Source organism: Narcine bancroftii, chromosome 5 (assembly GCF_036971445.1).
Source record: "Narcine bancroftii isolate sNarBan1 chromosome 5, sNarBan1.hap1, whole genome shotgun sequence".
NCBI classification, from domain to species: Eukaryota; Metazoa; Chordata; class Chondrichthyes; order Torpediniformes; family Narcinidae; genus Narcine; species Narcine bancroftii.
In genome coordinates, this window is record NC_091473.1 from 165790506 (window position 1) to 165811999 (window position 21494).

General features: G+C 39.3%; 1 protein-coding gene across 2 annotated transcripts in view; it reads right to left on the reverse strand.

Moving 5' to 3' along the window:
* Positions 1-21494, reverse strand: part of LOC138764138 (monoacylglycerol lipase abhd6-A-like) — an 87381-nt gene that overhangs the window by 35889 nt on the left and 29998 nt on the right. For both annotated transcript variants that reach the window (XM_069939596.1, XM_069939595.1), the window contains exons 2-4: positions 3177-3311; positions 1045-1201; positions 604-717 (exon numbers count right to left, since the gene is read on the reverse strand). In XM_069939596.1, coding sequence (XP_069795697.1) covers positions 604-717; positions 1045-1201; positions 3177-3295 — 390 coding nt within the window. In that variant the 5' untranslated portion in view covers positions 3296-3311. The remainder of the gene's footprint in view (positions 1-603; positions 718-1044; positions 1202-3176; positions 3312-21494) is intronic.

The window sequence follows — 21494 nt, forward strand, 5'->3', positions numbered from 1 at the left end:
CGGAAAGCAGGTGAATGGAGCTGAGTCCACGGCCTTATTAGCTACGATCTTGTTGAATGGTGGAGCAGGCTCGAAGAGCCAGATGGCCTACCCCTGCTCCTATTTCTTATGTGCTCATTAATCACTCTTCCAAAACACTTTGGAACATCCTCAAATTATGAAAGATGCAAATTATAAAAATGGAAGTCATTATTTCCTTCTATGAATTTAAAAACATGTTCAAATTCTGCTTGTATTTTTAACAATGCTGAGTATTTTTCATTAATTTTGAGGGAATATTAATTAAAATGTACTTGAATACATTTAAATTTCCAGCCTGTATTAGAAACATACAAAATCTCTATTTTAACTCTGGATAGGATGGGTAATGGAACCACAGGTCAGAATTATTTTCATAGGGGTTTTAAAATCATTTAAATTTACACGTAGAAGAATTCTTTTCAACAAATTATTGTGGCCTGCAACTTCTGCATGAAGCAAGGTGATTGCTTCTGTGCCTCATGAAAGAGGTGGCATTTCAGCTCCACTATATAATGTGGTGGAATTCTAATTTCAGGCACACAGGTAATAGTAGTACAACAAGGAAATGAAACAACAACTCACCTGATGAATTCTGTTCACTTGCCCTTCTATGGAGTAATCATCTATACAAGTACGTGTTGTGCCCTCGTGGCCCGGCATATCAATACAGATCAAGTGCAGGTTCTTGGGCAGAAACTGTATGAAAGATAAGCATAACTTCTGGCATATATTTATGTCTAAGACTTAAAATCCTTGCATTCTACCCACCCAACTTCCTCCCAAACCCTTTTTGTAATAACACACGGTACTCAGCAATATTTCAAATAAATTCAATTACACAACTGTTTTTAAAAAAATGAAAAGGTAGGCCCAGGGAAACTTTTGACCCATTAATTTCACAGAAGCAACAGGAAAGATGCTTAACAGAATCATAAATGATAGTGCAGATTATAACAAAATACCATATACATATCATTTCTTAGATATTTTGTCGAATTAAAATGAAATAGAGAAGGAACCAACCTTCACTACAGAAAGCCACATGTCCTTGTGAGCTGAAAATCCATGCAACATCAAAATGGAAGGTTTACTGCTAGGTTTTCCACGCGTCGAATAGCAGAATCTATAGTTACCGTAGTCAGCATTTTTAATTTGCATACCTAAAGTCGTTCGCCAGTACCTACACAAAACGCAACTTTAGTTTATCTATGTCTAAAAAAAAACAGTCAACAGTTTTATGGTTATTTCTTACAATTATGTTCAATATGATCTCACTATGTGTGACTAATGTAGTCAAATCTACCTTTGTTTAATCTATCAATGTTTTCTTTATCATGAGAATTCACACACAGTATTACAGAAAGAAACTACTTTTGACTTCTATGGTTGATGATAAATTGAAGGGTAAATCTACGAGGACACTTCAATAAATCCAACTAGATTCAAGATGAGTGTTACTGCACATTGTGATGACCTTGAACTTGAGAATATTCATCCCCAACTATCCCTGTGAATCAAGCACAACTCGGTTGACAATCTTTGCATAAAGGAGTATTTTTTTTCACTTTGAATCTGGATTCTAGGGTCATTGAACATTCCGCTAATGGGAACTCCTTCCCTCCATCAGCAGTATCTAAACCAGTCAGGACCTTCTACACCTTTATTATGTCTCTTCTCAATCTTCTGGGCCTCTCTGTACTTGTGTACAAGTACACTTTTAGAACTGGCCATTTAGTCTCCAGTGAGACAGATTTCCTGAGACAAGGCCTGTACCCCTGGAACTGGCCCCACCATCTACCACCACTTTGGTTTCAGCTTTCTGAGTAGACCTCAGGTAAGACAAATAGTAGCCCCACCCATTGGCTCCCCTATCACACAGCCTTTCCATCATTTCCAAATAACTAACATCAAGGACATTTAAAACAGTCAAAAAAATAAAATTATTACAATTTCTTAACAAAATAATGACTTTAACTAATATGAATTGATTTTTATTAATGAAAATCAAAAACATTTATTTTTATAATGATTATTATTCATTTGAAAAGGGCCAGCTGCAAATGGTTTTAAGCTGGAGGGATCTCAATCACAGGTCCATGGACAGCGACTGAGATTTGATCCATGTGCATTTAACCTTCAGTCCTTTCTGAAACCTCATACTGCAGTGCGTAGCGAAAGAAATCTACAACCCTGACACACAGACAGCAGTAAGCCAACTTCTGCATTGACCCTTTGACTAGCTGTCTGTGTGACGTGGCCGCTGTCTCTCCTCCTCCTCCTCCTCCTCTCTGCCATAAAGTGCTCTTCATTAAAGTCAAAGTTCAGATTTATTGTCAGAGAACATACATGAAACTATATGCAACACTGAGATTCTTTTTCCTGTGGGCAAAGATAATTTCTAATTATTGGTAACTGTACTCTGAGAGAAATGAAAACAAGAAAGCAATGTAAACATATTGACTATGCAAATACAGAAAAATAAATATTTAGTAATAAATAATGAATAAAGTACGAGTTTTAAATGAGTCGCCAATTGAGTTTGCTACTTAGGAGCCTGATGCTGGAGAGGTAGCAACTATTCCTGAACCTGGTGGTGTGAGTCTTGTGGCACTAATACCTCTTTTCTGATGGCAGCAGCGAGAACAGAGCATGTCCTGGGTGGTGTGGATCCTTTATGATTGGGGCTGCGCTCTGACGGCAGTATTCCACACAGATGTTTTGCCTGTGATGTACTGGCTGTGTCCACCACCTTTTGCAGGACTTTCCATTCAGAGTTACTGGTGCCCCCATGCCAGACAGCGATGCGGCCAGTCAGCACACTTTCCATTACACATCAGTAGGGCAAAGCTTTCATGAAGAAGGCTTTGCGAAAGCCAGATTTCTCTTCTGCAGAAGAGAAGCAAATACACTCGTAAGCTGGCCAGCTTCATCAGTTTAAGGGTTCTAACAGTGGGGACACACTTTGGCATGCTGGTGGAGACGTTTTCTCTCCATCTGCAAATCTCATCGAGCTCTTCTCCACAAATCTTATCCTTCTTATATGGTTGGAAACTCACATACATTTTGCATCAATGGACACTTCAATGTTTATTCTGTATGAAAATTATTGTAATGATTTTGTAAACTCGACCAATGCTGAACAAAAGGGCACTTACCAATAATAGAATTGAATGAGTGCTGCGGGGCACAGGAGAAAGGAGGCGACAAACGCTAGAATCGGTATGGCCAGTGTGCCTCCTGCTAAAACAAACATGTTCACTAAATCCAAATCCATCGTCTCACTGTGAATCCTGAAATTAAAAAAAGAAAACTTGAAAGGAAGGCAAAAGACAGGAAACAATTCAGACTGGGTTACTCGCTCTGAAGCGACTTTGATTTCAAGATGCACCGGTTACAATTTGTCACAGAGCAAGCTCTCAAAATCTGAGGCATTCATTGTAACCAAGAACAACCAGTACATAAATACAAACAAAAATGAAGTTACCGCGACAGTTCTTAAAATAAAAATCACAGGCAAAGAGACGTAAAATCTAGCATCGTCTGGTACAGTGCAACTACTGACCAATGATCCTGAACTTACAGTAGAACAACTAACACAAAGATGAAGATGGAACAACCTTTGCCAGTTTTAGTAACTGTACCTTCACCCCACTTAGCTCTAGCCCGCAGAACAATGATTCATTATAACATACTTGGCCTTCCCGTTCAAGCATTCACAGGTTAAAAACCTGGCCCCATCCTCCACGTTTTAAAAATAGGATTTGTTCTGACTGCAGGCAACGCCAGATTCCCAGCAAAGAAGAGCCGTGCACCAGAGTGGACAGGAATTCACATCCAGTTCCCAACACAGGAGCACATTTCTTTTTGTATAATATGCTGTGATGAGCTTTTTAGCATTGATATCTTGTTCATAGAAAATCCGAGAGATCAGTGTAAGTGCTATGGAAAGGGTGGCTTCAAGGTGGGAATCTCCTTGACAACTAAATTACGCGCTGGTAATTTAGCACAGTTCACAAGTGGACAACAATCACTTCTTCCCTGTACTTCCTCCTTCTCGCATTATGTATCATTATATACGATGAAGAGGGGATGGATGCCTTTATCATTGTTACTGGTGCACAATCCCAACAAACTGACTTTGAAGGTCTGCGGATAATTCAACACATGACCAAATATAATTATTGTTATTTAGATTTCTAAAAAAGCTTCCAGTTGTTGAAAAACCGAAAGCATGACAGAGGTTGTGTTGGTATGAGTGATCCCATTGCTTTTCCACAAGGTTGATAATGAAGATCGCCTGCTACCAAAGCCTTTATAATTCTTTATAAGAATGCAAATCATCTCAATAGATTTTCACTATTGAATTGTACATGTTCTTCAGGAAAGTCAAAACAAAAGAGAGTTTTTTGCCATGTGTTATCATTTGATCTTGAGAGTTCGGCTGGAAATTGCTTCAAAGGAAAAGGGTAAATACCTGTAATAAAAGGTACTTACCCAAGAGAAATCTCAAATCTGGGGTAAATCACAGAAGTCTACAGATGCGATGATTGTAGTTAAAAATGCAGAAATGCTTTAGGAACTCAGCAGGTCTCACAGCATCCACAGGAAGATCTTTACCTCCTATAAATGGTGCAAACCCTGCTGAGTTCCTAAAGCATTTCTGTGTTTTTACAGAACCCCAATCAGTTCAACAAAACTCGGATGCAAGAAACAGCAGAGCTCCTTGGTGAAGTTCTATATTCAATTGTTCATTGTTGAAATAGCACAGCTTAAGTTCCGGGAACACGCAACATGATGAAAGAGCTCTAAACAGATACTTCCCTCATTTCATTGACTCATGCAAGTTGCAATGGTGCAGAATTGATGTGGTGGGAACATCAATTTCTCGAATCATCCGAATTTGAAACAGTACAAGAACGATTACCCATAACGCAGGGCCCATGCAAAACTAGAAACTTGCAACAGAAGTAAAAGATGAGCACGACACACCAGAGGTTATGGAGGGTTAAATTCTGTGCTAGTTATCTTGCGTCCATGTATCTGAAATCTTCTCTTTCCCTTGTTCCATCCGAGACATTTTACAGACATGTATATTTTATTCCATATAATGACTGTATAGACCAGGGATGGCCAAACTTGCTTGACACAAGAGCCACAAACAATAAACTTTGGGAGTTTGAGAGCCGCAATCATGTGATCACAATCATGTGACCACAACCATGCTGACTAAAACTACCATTGTGAGGAGCAGCTTGAACAATTCCTGTCTCAACCACCTTACTGAATATGCTGTTGTATAGGATGACAATGTACAGGTCAACCCTGGAATTTCAACCTAAAATGTGATACCCTTTCAAAAAGTTACCCCCACGCCCCCCCACCCCTGCAAAAGAAAATCTGGCACTTACTGCTGACCAGTGGATGCTGTTAAAAGCAAATCACAATATTTTAATAAAAATTATTATTTAAAGGTTTTAATTTTATTTGAATATTGTAAAATAAACCACTGTCGTCTCCAGTGACAGGCCATTTAAAGCTTGTACAGAGCCGACAGCACTGGATCCCACGGAGGAACGCTGAGACTTCACAAATAACTAACGGGGCATGCGTAAGATTACGTTGGAGCCGGCAAGAAGATGCAGTGGAGTTGCAACTTCATTGTCAAGGTAAGAATTTTAGACTCTTTGTATAGGATGACCCAAATTTAAGATGAAAATTTGAAGTTTAGCTGATCGTCCTATACAACAGCATATATGCTACTGTTTTGAGCCACCTACTGTATGTCAAAGAGCTGCATGCAGCTCGCGAGCCGCTGTTTGGCCACCCCTGGTATAGACATAAGAAAAGTTTTCTTAAGTTACTATACCCAAAATGTTCTTCTGTTACTTCCCCAGGCCATTCCAACATCACCTCCCCAAACCTTTGAACTCCACCATTAAAAAGGGCAAGGGCAGCAGGAGCATGTGAACACCACCACCTGAAGATTCCCCCATCTCCAAAATTGCACACCATCTTGATTTGGAAATCTTTTGCTCTCCATAAAACATGGAACTCCTCACCAATAGCTCGAATCAACCTTTGCCAGTGGTTCAAGAGGCCTGACTCAAGCCTCCTCAATACACCATCGCCTTCTCGAAGCAATTAGGGATGGGAAATAAATTGCCATCTGGGCACCATCACACCAAAAAAAAATGAATAGATTTTTTTTTAATTAGAAAATGTTGGCAATGTAACACCCTTTATGCAAGTGCTCATGCAGGAAAAGGTAGGGCGGGGAGGAGAGGTTGTATACAAGACAGATTACAAAATAAATAACTAAAAGGATGTGGCAATAGAATGAGTTGGGTTGAATGTTCGAGAGGCATATAGTGTGACTTGAATTATAAGGAAAGAGAACATGCACCGATTGACTAACAGAACAAGTTCGAAATGCAAAATGGCCTGTTTTTGCTCCTGAGTTCCTGTTTCCTCCAAAAGGAAGCCTGTTTTACCCTAATGTCAAAGGCATTATCTAAATATAAATTGATAAACATCAGTATATAGTGAAACACAAAGTCTGCAGATCGTAGTAAAACCCAGAAATGCTGGAGGAACTCAGCACGTCTTCCAGAGGTAAAGATATATGACTGACGTTTCAGTCCTGACCCCTTCTTCAAGGTACGAGTGAAAAGCAGGCATGTGCCTGAATTAAAAGGCTGGGGAAAGAGAGAGTAGGGGAGGATCAAAGAATAGCAACATCTATACACGTTGCTATAATGACAAGGTCCAATACCTGGATGATAAAGGTGTCACTCAGAAAAATGTGAAAATAGGAGGATCAAGTCAGACAAGTTCCGTGGCTTAAGAGATGCTCATGAGATGTTGAAGAACACCGAATTTCATGACCTGTTCATGACAATAAATTCTGATTCTGAGATTATTGCAGCTACACTGAGATTGATTACCTCTAACAATCACACATCCTTAATCTGTTCATGGTCGTGATCTCATGTGTTCTTGGTATTTTATATTTTGATGAAAGTCATGCATATTTTCCTTTAAAATAAACACAGTTCTGCATTTCAGGATACCAGAAAAAGAGCAATGAACTTCAAACAATGCAAGTTGCAAGGTTGGAATAACAATTTTGTGTTTTCACATTTTCCTTTAGGGAATTGGGGATCCCTTAACAACTTTTCTTAAGTAAACTGAGCAGAGTCCATGAAACCACAACAGCATTGTAACAACATGCATCTTATTTCCTTAACGTCATGAGCTTCATTTATCATTTCTCTCCCTCCCTCTTGAGAAGTAGGGGTGTTTCCAAATAACTGTTGCTATTTTTGCTCCATTGACCATTTGTGTGCTAAGCAAGGAAAGTCATCGTTGGTATCTATTTCAACGGCATGCACTCAAATACAATACAATCGAACCTGGAGTTTTTCCTGAAGAGACTCACCTCAATATGTGGCAGCAGCTGCCTGCCTGATACCCATTGGGTACTGACCAACCTGCTTAAATTCAGACATTACTCTTTAAAGAGGAATCTGGTTTGCCTGTAGATGACTAAGATACACTTGTGGGTGGATAAATGGCACAAAATGGTGAGGGAATCACAGCCACATAAGAGCAAGGGAAGGATCGTCTGGTTTGACCAGAATCTAATCAGAATCAACTGGTGAAGAAATTGGATAATGTGAATGAGTATGATATGTTGGCATATTGAGAATTAAGATCATTAATTTAAGTGAAGATCCCCTTAAAGAAAAACACGCCCCTGAGTTTTAGCCTCGAGGGCGGGTAATGATTCCTTCTGATTGATGAAGTGGCAAACACAACAAGCACTACGAGTTTTGGACTACAGCATAGATTCTCAAGATGGGGTGTGGGGATATTTTGGTGGGGCGTGGGGCTTAAGTATATTTTACTGGGGTGTAGGAATATTTAGGAAATAATTAAAAAGTTGGTTTGAAAAACTAAACTCGTTATGTTGGTGTGAAAGATGCGACTTGGCCACACTGTCAGTACAATACAATTGTGGTAACTTCCAAGTAAAATCTTTTTTTTTTTCATTTTCATAACATGTGTTTTTGTTCTTCTAATGTTTCTCTTACTTTAACTGTTGTTATCCTTGGTTAACATTATAGTTATATTTTTTTGACAGGTCTTATTATCATCCATTCCAAATTATCTCATTGGCGAGAAGGATTCCAAATGATCTCAACATTCATGTCTCCATCCATACCCCTTTACTTTTTCAATTCAGTAGTAAGTGAGACCTGTATCTGTATGCATCTTTGTGCACTAGCATATTGATGGCGGGATGAGGGGTCCGTGTCAGCCTGAGGGGACGCCAAAAATTGGGAAAAAATGGGACCCCAGAAAGTAAAGCACGAGGTGAGCGCGGTTTTGATGCACTCTCTGCAAGAAGAAAATGTCAGAAACCACGCTAGTGCTTTTTTTCCATTTTTTTTAGGGTCAGTATTCTTCCTTTGATTCGATCATTACTTTTATTAAATTTTTCAGTTCTAAACATAATAAAATATTGATTAATCTGTTTCAAGGAGCTTGCGCTGTTGTATTAATCTGCTTCAGGGAGCTCGCGCTGTTGTATATTCAAAATGAGCAGACCAAGCAAGCAAAAGGTTCGTCAATATTCAGTGGAGTTCTTGAAGTTTGGGTTTATATCTGATGCACCTTTTTGCCTATTATGCCAACGGACTTTGACAAATGAATCAATGAAAGCAGGCCGTCTTGAAGTTCATTTAAGGGTAAAACATCCTAACCATGTCAATTCAAATTTGGAACATCTTAAATCACTGAAAGAGAAGATTTAAAATAGATCAAAAATCACTTCATTATTCAAACTACAGCCCTGAATCGTACCCTTGAAGCGAGCTATGAAATTTCTCTGCTGATAGCAAAACATGGAAAGGATCATACGATTGGGGAGGAACTGATTAAACTTGCAATGTCATTGTTTCTCAAAACAGTTCTGCAAAAGGATGACAAACATGTCCGAGCAATGCCATTGAGTGATAGTACTGTCTGCAACAGAATAGATCACATGGGCCAAGATGTTGAAAAACAGCTTAGTAAGAAGTTGAAATCACAAATGTTCTCAATATAACTGGATGAATCTACTGTACGTGACAGTGAGGCTCTGTTATTGGCATACATGCGATATATTGATCAGGAAGGGTTTCAAGAAGAGATGTTTTGTGAATCATTAGGAACAACCACTACTGCAGTTAATAAGTACTAAAGGAAACATCGTATCTTGTGCTGCAGATGGTGTACCTGCTATAATGGGTTTTTAAAAACCCAGGATGTTTAAAATTAATGAAGAATAAAAATCCAAACATGTTGGTTGTGCATTGTGTTATCCACCGAGAAAACTTTGTTGCCAAGAAAGTTTCTCCTGTTCTCCACGAGATACTACAATCTGTGATCGTGTATCAATGGCATCAAAGCTAATGCCAAATGTGATCGTCTGCTTACACAGTTTTATGTCGATAAAAATGCAGAACACGTGAGATTATTGCTTCACACTGAAGTAAGGTGGTTGTCAAAAGGAAACTGCTTCAAAAGGTAAATGAAACTGTTTGATCTCCTCCGTGAGTTTGAAGGACAATCTTGAAATGAAGCTCTTGCTAACAACAGATGGCAAAACTTATGAATTACTTGACAGATATTTTTGAGAAACTAAGTACATTGAACAAGCAACTCCAAGTAGCAAATAAAAATGCTCGTTGAAGATATTTGGATTCATGACACTTCTAGAATAGAAAGGAATATTTCTGCAAGAAATTTCAGTGAAGTCTATTGGTTGAATAAGTGTGCGGTAACTAATGCTATAACAAACATCATTATTGGCCATTTGAAAATGTTGGTTACTGACTTCAATGAGAGATTTTGTGAATTAAAGGCAATGGATTTTCCCTCTTGGTAACTTAGCCATTGCGGGTGGACTTATCTGAAGGTCCAGTGCAATACCAAGAGGTTGCAATATGATGAATCTGTGAAAACTCTGTTCAAAGTGAAAGCAACCATGATGTGGCTATCTAACGAGATCGAAAAGAAATATCCAAACTCGACTACTCTAGCAAGGGAACTATTGATACATTTTCAGTCGTCTTATTTAGTAGAATGTGGCTTCAGTCCTGTTAGTGATTTGCTACAAGCCAAGAGAAAGTGACTGGAAATTACAAAATGTGGAGATTTACAGTTGAAACTAACAAAATTAGTCCCTCGAATCATAAAAATCTTCAGCCAGCATCAGGGGCAAGGTTCGTGTTTGAGATGGTTGACGTATTGAAGTAGTAGTTGAATATGAAATATGTGTTCCAGTGTATTCCCAACCTTAATTGCATTGAAATACACTTGCAGTAAATAACTTGATTAAAACTTCTTTTGACTATATAACTTTTTTCTGCTAATGGTGGGGCGTATGTTTTTTTTTGAAAATTTAAAGTGGGGCCTAGGGCAAAAAAGGTTGAGAACCACTGGACAACAGTATCTTATGCATAGTTGAGATACTGGTGCTTCTTTTTATCAGGAAGAATTCCCCAATGCTTTGGTGTTTTGCAAACTGAAAGATGTTGTTGCCTGCAAAAAGAAACTTGAGAGCCACAATGACTGATAGCCAGAGGCAATGGTGTTCATCCACTAGTATGAGACTCCAGTTATAGTTGTTGCAAGTGAATCTCAGGCAGTGTCCCCAAGCAAATTTAACGTAGGCATGCCCCACGTGTACCCAGATAAATATCACCTCACTGACAAGTTTTTCTTCTCAACCAACTTGTTACTCCCTGTCAGCTTCCAGCCCTGAAGGCAATCCCATGAGACCAGGCTAGGAAAATGGGCCTTATGTTCTCAATGACTAAAGATGTTTTTATTTCCTCTTTAAGGGCCCTCATGGAGTCTCATGAATTTAAATTGGTCCAGGATTTTACTTTAAATTGTAGTCATCAATTGCTATATTATTGACACAAATCCAAAATTAAAGACAAGTGATAATTAGGGTTTGGTAAAATAGATTCTCATGAACCGTCTATAACCTTGCAAGTTTAACATTTATCAACCAAATAAAATTTAGTTCTAATCCCCCATTTTTTAAAAATGCATCAGTGAATATTCATATAAAAGTTAACATCAAGTTAGCAAGGTTATTGGTCTGTCTCCAAGTTTAGTTGATATAGTTTCACACAATTCAGCAAGGGTAGCTCTAAATTTTACTACGCCAATGCTCAGTTGCCTCACTTCTTAGCAATCGCAAAGCCCAGCAACACTGCCACACTGTACTGCTTGTTTCTTTGGCCAGCCACAAAAATCAAACTCAACCAAACCACTGAAAAAAGGATAATTCAATAGAATACATGTGTGAACTCAGTGTTGTCACAATCTTGATGCGACCCTCTACAGCAGTTTGTAGATTCCAGGTTCGGACATCCCAGACGAACAAAGATCAACTCAATCCTCCAGGAAACTTCTCCCCCTCTGAAGAGTGCTTAAAAGCATGGATTCTATCTGGAAATATAGCAGGGACCTTTTTGTTTGGCAAACCACAGAGTGACAATTATAGGATGGCAAGAAATGGGCAAGCAATACTCCCAGTTTACAATTTAAGGAATGAAATTTTCAGAAAAGATCATTGTGGAAACTGGCAATGCTCATTCTACTGTAAAACAGGAGCACCCTTTGCCCAGTCACCTCCTGGAAGGGTGAAAGTTTATCGTTTGTCATTCTGAAAGAGGTAGCTAGCCAAAGAGTAACAGTTGCGAGGAGAAAAAAAAGCTATAATTGTTCAAGTTTGGTCACTAGTCTGGCTGATTGCAGAAATGGAAAATACTAATCTTACCATAAATTACTGTAAGTGAGAAGCTTTGTAATCAGTCCCAATGTTCAGATATACCCGGAGTTATATGAGCTGTTCCCTGACACACCTATAAAGGCAGGAATAAACCATCAACTGGGGTCGGACTGAAATTTGCGGTCCTCGCAAAAGGAACCATCTATGACTGAGTGTTCCTGACTGCATTCTCTAAAGAGCAGCAGTAAATACAAAGGAACAGACTCAACAGCATGCAGAAGGTTGACATGATGGTGGTCGGTGGCCTTGCCTGCTTTAGTCTTCTCAGGAAGGTGCAGTTGTGTCTTCCTGACAAGTAAGATGTTGTGTGTCCACGATAGGTCACTAGTTAAGTGAACTCCTAGTCTTCTCCACTCTCTCTACTACAGAGTTGTTGATGTGTTGTCAAGGGTGGTCGTTCCTGGTCCTCCTGAAGACCACAATCATCTCTTCTTTCTTGTCCAAGTTGAGACTCAAGTTGTTATTCTCACACTTTATCACGAGATTTTCCACCTCTTCTCTGTAGTGTATCTCATCGTTGTTGCTGATGAGGCCAATGACTGTTGAGTCATCTGCAAACTTGATGACACTGTTGGAGCTGGATCTGGCACTGCAGTCGTGGGTCAGTAGCGTGGACAGGAGTGGGCTGAGCACACAGTCCTGAGATGCACCAGTGCTCAGTGTGACGGTGCTCGACATTCTGCTGCTGACCCAGACGGGCTGTGGTATTTCCATTAGGAAGTTCAGGATCCAGTTGCAGGAAAGGGTGTGGAGTCCCAATGAGGACAGTGTGTACACCAGCTACTGGGGAATGATGGTATTAAACGCCAAGCTGGTCAATGAACAGCAGGCTGGCGTATGAGGCATCGTGCTCCAAGTGGGTCGGGAAGGAGTGAAGTCACAAGGCTATAGCATCATCAGTGGAACGGTTTCATCTACAGACAAATTGAAATGGATCCAGGGACCCTGGGAGATGTGTTTTGATGCATTCCATCACCAGACATTTGAAGCATTTCATAAAAGTGGAGGTCAGTGCCACAGGGCAGTCATCAGTGAGGCCTGTTATTGTCACCCTCTTGGATACTGGGATGATGGTGGCTGTCTTAAACCCTGTGGGAATGATGGACTGCTGCAGTGAGGTGTTAAAGATGTCCATGAAGACCTCCGTCAATTGGTCTGCACATTCCTTCAGTACCCGACCAGGTATGTTGTCTGGTCTTGCCATCTTGTGTGGGTTCAACCTGGATATGGTTCCTCTCACCTTGGCCTCAGCTATGTGGGGCACCCGCCCATTCATCGGGGGAGCCTTCTTCAGCATCATCCTGTTCTTCTCATCAAACCGTGCATAGAACGTGTTTCGTCTGTCTGGAAGGGAGGCATCATTGACCTTAATTCGCACAGTTGACTTGTGATCCATAATAGTCTTGATCCCTTGCCATATGCGCCTCATGTTGCCGGCGTCGCACAGCTGGCTGTGGATCTTCTGAGCATACCCTCACTTTGCTTTCCAGATTGCACAGGAGAGTATAACACAGGCTGATCTTAGTGTCATCCTATCCCCTGCCCTGAAGGCAGCATCATGAGCTTGACCTCTGCATCCAACCTTGGTTTCTGGTTAGCCCTGGTTGTGAAGCATTTGATCTCGGTGACACTGAGATGCAGTCAGTCACTGAGCTTGTGTGCTCCTCTATGTTTATGTGACCTTTGTAGGTGGCTGCCTCCCTGAAATAGCTCCAGTTTGTGGTCTCAAAGCAGTCTTGCAGCACGGCCATGGCCATCCCGTCCAACCTCACCCCCTCCCAGATCCAAGACACCAAGATGGGGGCAGGGGGCAGCCTTGTATGCACCAGGGTCATTGGTGTACACCTGATCCAGAGTGTTCTCTCCTCTTAGTTTTGAGATTGCTTCAGGAAAGGATTAGAACAGGCATGATGGGGTAAATAACTTCAGCTAAATCATCCCATGTATCTAAATATACAATGTAGTAGATTAATTTTAAATAAATTGCAAAGATGATTTCATATGTAGGTAACTATTAAGAATAAAAATGGCTAAAAACATGAGCAGGACATACCACAGTGGGAGATGTAAACAGTGACATCAGGTCAACGATACCAAGTCAAACTGAGGATTTGATTAACCCAGTGCTTGGGATGGATTTCATTCTGTCATAATTTTAAAAGAAATGACAAGTAGCAAAACAGGGTTGCCAATTCAAGGATTGATACACAGGGTATTTCTTACTCAGCAAATTATTGCATTGATCCACTAAGACAGGTCAAAGAACACCTTATCAATAATTGAAGCCCTGCATCCCAGTGGGTCTTCACAAATTCAGCAACTGATCCGTTAACTGGTGAACAAAAGCAGACAGCTGATGCTTTTGTCTAAAAATAGCCTTTAAAAAAAAACCATCCAACAAGCTTTGTTTTGTCCATTTGCCTACTAACGTACCTTCCTCAAGGTCTTTCCTTATAAAATTTCCTGGTCTATATCTAGTTTGTTTTTCTTTGAATGCCTTGGAACCAGCTGTACCACCCAAACTATCATCTTGGCTGAAATCAGCTACTGCAACACAGATCAGGACTCACATCTCAAACAGTTAAGATATGGGCAATAGAGTTTTGAAGGAGCATGAATTTACATATGGCAGAGAGGACAGGCTGACCAGCAATGAAACAGTCAAGACTGGTTGTAGTGGTTGAATGTTTCTGTAGTAGATATGCTGAAGCAGGACCAAAGTTGGGCAAGGTTTAAGGTAGAATTAGGCAGATTAGGTGATGTGGTCAAAACTCAGTTCTGGCTCCAATGTAACATTAAGACAGCTGCTGGGTTGCTCAGCTTTCAAATATTGTTATATGAGTCCCCATTAGACGGACAGCTGCGGCCGAGCAGTTGCAATCTTTAATTTTCATCACAAGTTGTTCGAACCATTATCATTAACAGCAGTTATAATGGATGGTGTTAGCAGATCGAATAGAAACGTTCTGCAAACCAACCACTCAACCTGGTGCGGATCTCCCTCAAGTGGGGATTGCCATACATCAGAGGAGCATTTGGAATCCTGGATGATGGACCCACCCTGATTGGAATCCAGATTTTACCTTCACTTGCTTCATTAATCTGAGGGAACAGACAAGGCCACAAATTTAATATCTCATCTAAAGAAAGGTAGGCCTTGACCAGTGATGGAGAGTCAGACCTGTTTTTTTGTCATCTTTCCAAGTTCTAAACATTTAAAATGACTATACACATCCAATACCTTCTTTCCAATATCCTGCTCCCAGATTAATGACAGAATGCTGGATGGGCTACCAATCAAGTATACTGTGGTGTCCTGGATAGTGTTGTTGGAGCTGCAGTTATTCAGACAAGTGGAAAGTGTTTCATCATGCTACTGACTTGTGCTTTAGTACGTGGCATCTTGAACCAAATCCTCTTACTCAAGTTGATTATGCTAATCGAATTATTCGAAATTGAGAGGATCTGCATTGAGTAATCCCTCGGTTCACTTTTCGACTTGCTCAGACCTTTGCACCTTGGGTCCAGTTTGGGGACACCTGAATTCTAGAGTGAGAGTGACTATGATCAATGTCAAGGTAGCCATTGGCTGGAAGGAGTCAGCAAGTGGCCAAAGTCAACGTGGATGTGTGAGGGGTTGGTGAAGCTTTGATGCAGTACCACAGTTACTCTTGTAGCGCCACAGTTATTCATGTCATAGTACAGTAGAAGTCCAAAAGCCTGGATGCCGGAAATCCGGACTTTTCAAAAACTCTCAAACTTTTTAAATTCAGTAAGTTTTTGTAACTGCCACAGATGAACAGCAGCAACAAGCAACCACACTTAATAGAGGTTAACTTATCACAAAGAAAATCATTTATATACTGTAATTTTCTTTTACAATGTTCATTGTTAAACATGATTTCAAGCATGACACGCATTTTTTTTAAGTGAAAAAAATTTATGTTAACATTTTTGTCATCAGTTTATTTTTCTTTAAAACTTCTTTTTTTGATAAATCAAGCATGCTCTATTCACTAATGAATTTACCAGTTCATTTTCTTTATTCCTCCTTAAATTTGAATTTTAAAAGTACTGTCTGAGAATCTGGAAAATCTGGGCCAACCCAATCCTGGAGCAGTCCGGATTTTAGGACTTCCACAATTCGAGGATTTTTAAAAGGAAATGATTGAATCGGCTGCCAATTTGAGGACATTACCTTTGAAACACTTCATGACAGCTTCGTTGACATAATTATCTAAACTGCTTCGGTAGAACTTTATTCGTGTTCAATAATCTGTCTTCAGCTCCATTTGAAAATCTGCACACCATGAAGTGGCCCCATACTTTTGTACAGCAAGTGGAATCTTCAAGATTATCACAATCCCAAACCCAGGTCAAAAGAACCAAGACTATCACAGCGGGTCTAGTCAACACAGCTCACCTCAGCTCCTCAAAACCTTTACGCCACCTTATCTAGTTGGGGTGAGATAGACAACTCTCCCTCTGCCTGAAAGGATGAAGCTTGCACACCAGCTTCCCCATTTGATCAAACGCACACAACATTTCACCGTTCCCCCCCCCCCCACCTCAACAATAGCTACTTACAGGCTTGAGACAAACAAAATAAAATGTTGGAAATAACCAGCAGCCTGACTGCATTTGTGGAGAAAGAAATGGAGTGAACATTTCAGGTCACTGAAACAAAAGTTTTGTTTCTTTCATCACAATTTCAGTTTGACAATTTCTAGCAATTCCTGTTTGTTTTCCTACCAGTCGCATCTTCTGCACACTTTTGCAGAATGTACTCAGTAAGATGCACTGCTGCAACTAACAAGCACTTCTTCGGTACCACCTGCCAAATCCATAAGCTCCATTGCCAAGGAACCCAAGAGGAACAGGTGCTTGGAGACACCATCACTTCCAATTCACACATCACGCTGACATGGACTGTCAGAATCCTGGAACAACCTACAGGGAGCACTTTCATCCTACAAGCTTCTCACGGCAGTTCTCAATCCAGAATAAACATCAAATTTGCTGGGCGCGTGGCAAGATGGCGTAAGGATCAGACGTGCCTTACAGTCCTCTCCTGACTCTATCTTATTGTTTTGTCTAGAAATGCCCGTTAAAATTCTTTAAAAGTTTAGATAACTTCAGTGCTGTTAATTTAACTTATGATGGCACAATTGGTGGAAAAGAGCAAAAAAAAAACGACAACAGATTATCAAAAAACTACATTTTCCAAAAGTTCAAGTTTTGGAGCCTACCTACAGGAAAGACATCGAGACTCAGCCTGAAATGGATCCCAGGAGAAAGGTACAGCTTTCGGATGTAGAGTTCAATATTACATCGGTAGAGCCCTCTAAAGAGGGCGCCAAACAGCCTTTAGAACTAAGAGTTACTCAGGTTCGCACATGTGCAGTAGCATCTGACGGCAATGTTATGAATGAACCACTTGCAGTAACATCAGTTGAAGTACCGGCTGGGGAAAGGCATTTGTCAACTGTAGCGGTGGCACTGCAAACTGCACCTTTTGAGATAAAAGAACCTATACAACTTGATGTACTGGGAGAAATTAACACATTATGGACTGGGGAAAATCCCGGCCAGCGTCCTCCAGTCATTGCTGGAGAGGCTGTGGCTGGGGTTTCCACACGCAGTCATACTACAAGGAAGGCAACCAGAATGAAGGAAGCAACAGAAGACCCTTTTGTTATGCAGAAGAAGCAGGAATCTGTTGGGCCAGAATCTCTTCCAATTGAAAAGATTCTTGTGAATCTTGAATCTAAATTATCTTATACAATGCAGGGATTATCTAAGATTATGACTGAACTTGGTACTAGGTTCAATACTCTGATGGAAATAAATTCTCAACAGATGGCTGAGTTTGGAGCTTTTAAGCTTGAAGTGAGAGATAAATTTAATTCGTGTGAAGAAGATATAGACGAAATACGAGATCAAGTTTCAGATGTGACCAAAATGGTCGAAGACTTACAAACTCAAAATAAAAATTTGGTGAAAAAGATTGATTATTTGGAAAACCAATCCAGACGGAACAATATAAAGATTATTGGTTTGCCGGAAGGAATGGAGGGACCAGACCCAAGAAAATTTTTTACTGAATGGATTCCGCAGGTGCTGGGTCAAGAAAATTTCCCGGAAGGTATAATACTGGAACGTGCTCACAGAGCCTTGCGTAGAAGACCTATTTCAGGTCAAAGTCCAAGACCTGTTTTGGTTCATTGCTTGAATTATTACGACAGAGAAATAATTTTACGAGTGGCTATTAGAAATGCACAACAGAGAAAATCACCCTTGATGATTCAAAATAATCGAGTTTTCTTCTATGCGGATTTGAGTCAAGAAGTTATGTTCCAACGACGGGAATTCAACTCTGTTAAAGAGTTGTTGTGGAAGAAAGGTTATAAGGCAACCTTTAGATATCCAGCTGTTTTGAAGGTTTTTCAAGATGGTTACCAACCAAAGTTCTTTGATTCTCCAAAGGAAGCTATAGCATTTGCTCAAGAGCTGCCAATTACTCAGTTTCAACAGAGACGTAGTCCGCCGCGATCTCTAAGGAGACAAGAGATGGAAGAAGAGTCGTGCTCCAAGAAGGAATGGTTGTAATGGTGACTCGGCAGTTGGAGCTGATTAAAAGAAGAGTTGTTCTTTTTTTTTCTAATGTTTTTTTTTTAAAAAAAAGGAATATTAAATAATGATGATGTTAGTTTAAGATGAAGTGAGAGTTGGGGGAGAGAACTGGATGGGCACTATTTCCTGAAAGTCATCTGCTACGTGTGAGTTATCTCACACCCATTTTTTTTGGGAGTTACCACATTGCGCGGTTTAGACGGGAGGGGGTATTTTTAACCTCCTACCTGTTTTTTTTCCCTTTTTTTTGTATTATTAGATTAAAGAGTGAAGGGTTTTTTTTGTGTTTATAAAAAAAAGCATAAGAAAGTATTTGATTGTTTAAAAGACTAAAAATTGATGTGGTTTTTTTTGTAAAGTTTATTCAGTAGATAAGGAATATTTGAAATTTAAATGTGAATGGGATGGATAAGTTTTTTTAAAATATTTTTTCTTTAACTTTAAGGTGAAAGGAGTGGTAATTCTGGTGTATATTATTTTGCTATTTTAGTTACAGAACGAAGGGAATAATGGTGAAAGTTATAAATTGAATTGTACAATTCTTAATGAGGCTTGAATTTTGTTTGTGGTTTATGCTCCATTTGTTGAAGATATAGATTTTGTTGTAGATGTGTTTTTATTATTTGGATATCTGAATTTTAACGTAATGATTGGGGATATTTAAATGTGGTATTGGAGCTTTTATTGGATAATTATTCAAGAGTAAAAGGGAAAAATGGTGGAAGAGTACTAAAATTGAATTGTACAATGTTTAATGAGGTTTGAATTTTGTTTTAAGATGGTGGTTTATGTGACTGATATGATGATAGATGTGAAGTTAGTTGATATTTGATGAAGGTTTATCTCTATAGAGAAAGTTTTTTTTCATCTTTTTTTTTCTCATGCTACAAATTTTTTTAAAGAATTGATTATTGTTTAAGAATTTTTGATAGACAATGTTACTAACTTTACTAATTTTTTATATTAAGTTTGAGTTAAATATATGTTTCATCTTAACTCTGTTTGTTAAATATATGCATTTAAGTTTGATTTAAATATGTTTTTTAAGTCTGATATCTTAGTATTAATTACTTTTCTTTTTGTTAGTATTTTAATCGGTTATGTTTTTGTTTTTTTTGTAAGTGGGTTTTTTTTCTCACATATATTATTAACTTTATTAATTCTTCACTCTTTATTTTGGGGGAAAGGGGGGGTTGGACTAATTTGAGTTCGGTTATTAATGTGTAATAATTATTGGGGAAGGTATAGTTTATTTAGATTACTGATACTGTATTGTAATTTTATTATTTTGTTCTTAATTTTTTTTATGTAATTCTATATGTTATTCATGTTATAAAATCTTAAATAAAGTTTAAAAAAAAACATCAAATTTGCTCAAAGTTAAAAGCATCAGAATCAGCCAGGAGAGAATGACCAGAAAAAGTCACAGGTATGGTCTGAAGGGGAGGGGAGATGAATAGGTGAGAGTTTGCATTGAAGGTATATATTATTTTCTTTTTGAATATTTTATTTAATCAACATATACATAATAATAACAATAATAAGTCACAGTATTACAGCATATTAAAAATATATGTTGAAAATATATAAAAATATAAAAAAAACACCTAGACCCCCCTCCCCCTGAACCTAATCTAATCCCATAACTAATCTAAATATATTATGTAATACATAATAACATAACTACATATTATTTTGGATTGCTTTAGAGGATGCTCAAGGATCCCAAAAATATCATTCCAAAAATTATTATTGGTTGGGGGAGAACCTCACTGGACAGGAGAATTTTAAATTTAAAAAAATTATAATTTTAATCTTAATTTGGCATAGGGGCCCCAAATTTATAAAAATATGGAATATTTACTCCTTTAATATTTTTCTAAAGGGATACAACTTTGAATCTCAGTATGCCATCTTTCTAATGTTAATGAAACATCAGATTTCCAGGTTACAGCAGTTCATTTCCTTGCTACTACCAAAACAAATTTTAATTGAGAATCCGACAAGGGTAACTTGTGTGTAATACTTTCAAAATTTCCGAACAGCAATAATTCAAGGTTTAACAGAAAATGTCACACCAGTAACTCATTGTAAAAACCTACTAATGGAAACCCAAAAAGGATTAACTTTTGAACAAGACCACATAGAATGAAGTTTTCACATTTACCTGTTAAATTTTGTCTCCATTTCTGGGGTGTAATAATATAATTGATGTAAAAAATTATAATGACACAGTCTATATCAGGGGTGTCAAACTCAAATTCACGGAGGGCCAAAATTAAAAACTTGGACTAAGTCGAGGGCCGAACTAAATGTTTATTGAAAATTTTCAACAACATTTGCATGTTTTCTCTTCTTTCAACATATGTAATGTTAAACTTTAGGATATAACTTTAGGAGGATAATGTTACAGGTCAGGAGTAGGTAGCTCAAGTTCACCCTTTGCTTGATCTGAGGGAAACATATTTGATCCCTGTGGAGATGTAGTCAGCATTCACAGGCTGTGTCCATTTTGGCCTGCATCAGGACTCAGCATTTCCTGCTCACTCCTCAGGCTCTAGGCCTCTATTCACCCTCGACCCACCATCCCTCTACCTGACCAGTCCTTTACCCAACCTCTACTCACCCCTCACTCCACTCGCTCTGCCTCTACCCACCCCATCCTATACACGCCCCTCTACTGCCTCTCCCCTCAACCTGTTCCTCCCTCTACCCATCTCTCACCTTCTAATCACCCCTCCCTTACTCACCCTGCCCCTCCCCTTTTACCTCTTCCCTATCCACCCCTCCTTCTACTCATCCCTCCCTCTAACTGCCCCTCGCACCACCATAACTTCCCCTGCCCATTACTCCTCACCTACACCCTCTGCCCACCCCTGCTTACCCACCCACTCAGGCCCAGCACGCTGCCGATCAGCCTTTGTGGACAGCCACCATCTCTCTCTTCACGTGCAGGGCCGAACCAGCCGTCCCTGGGGTCCGCGCGTGT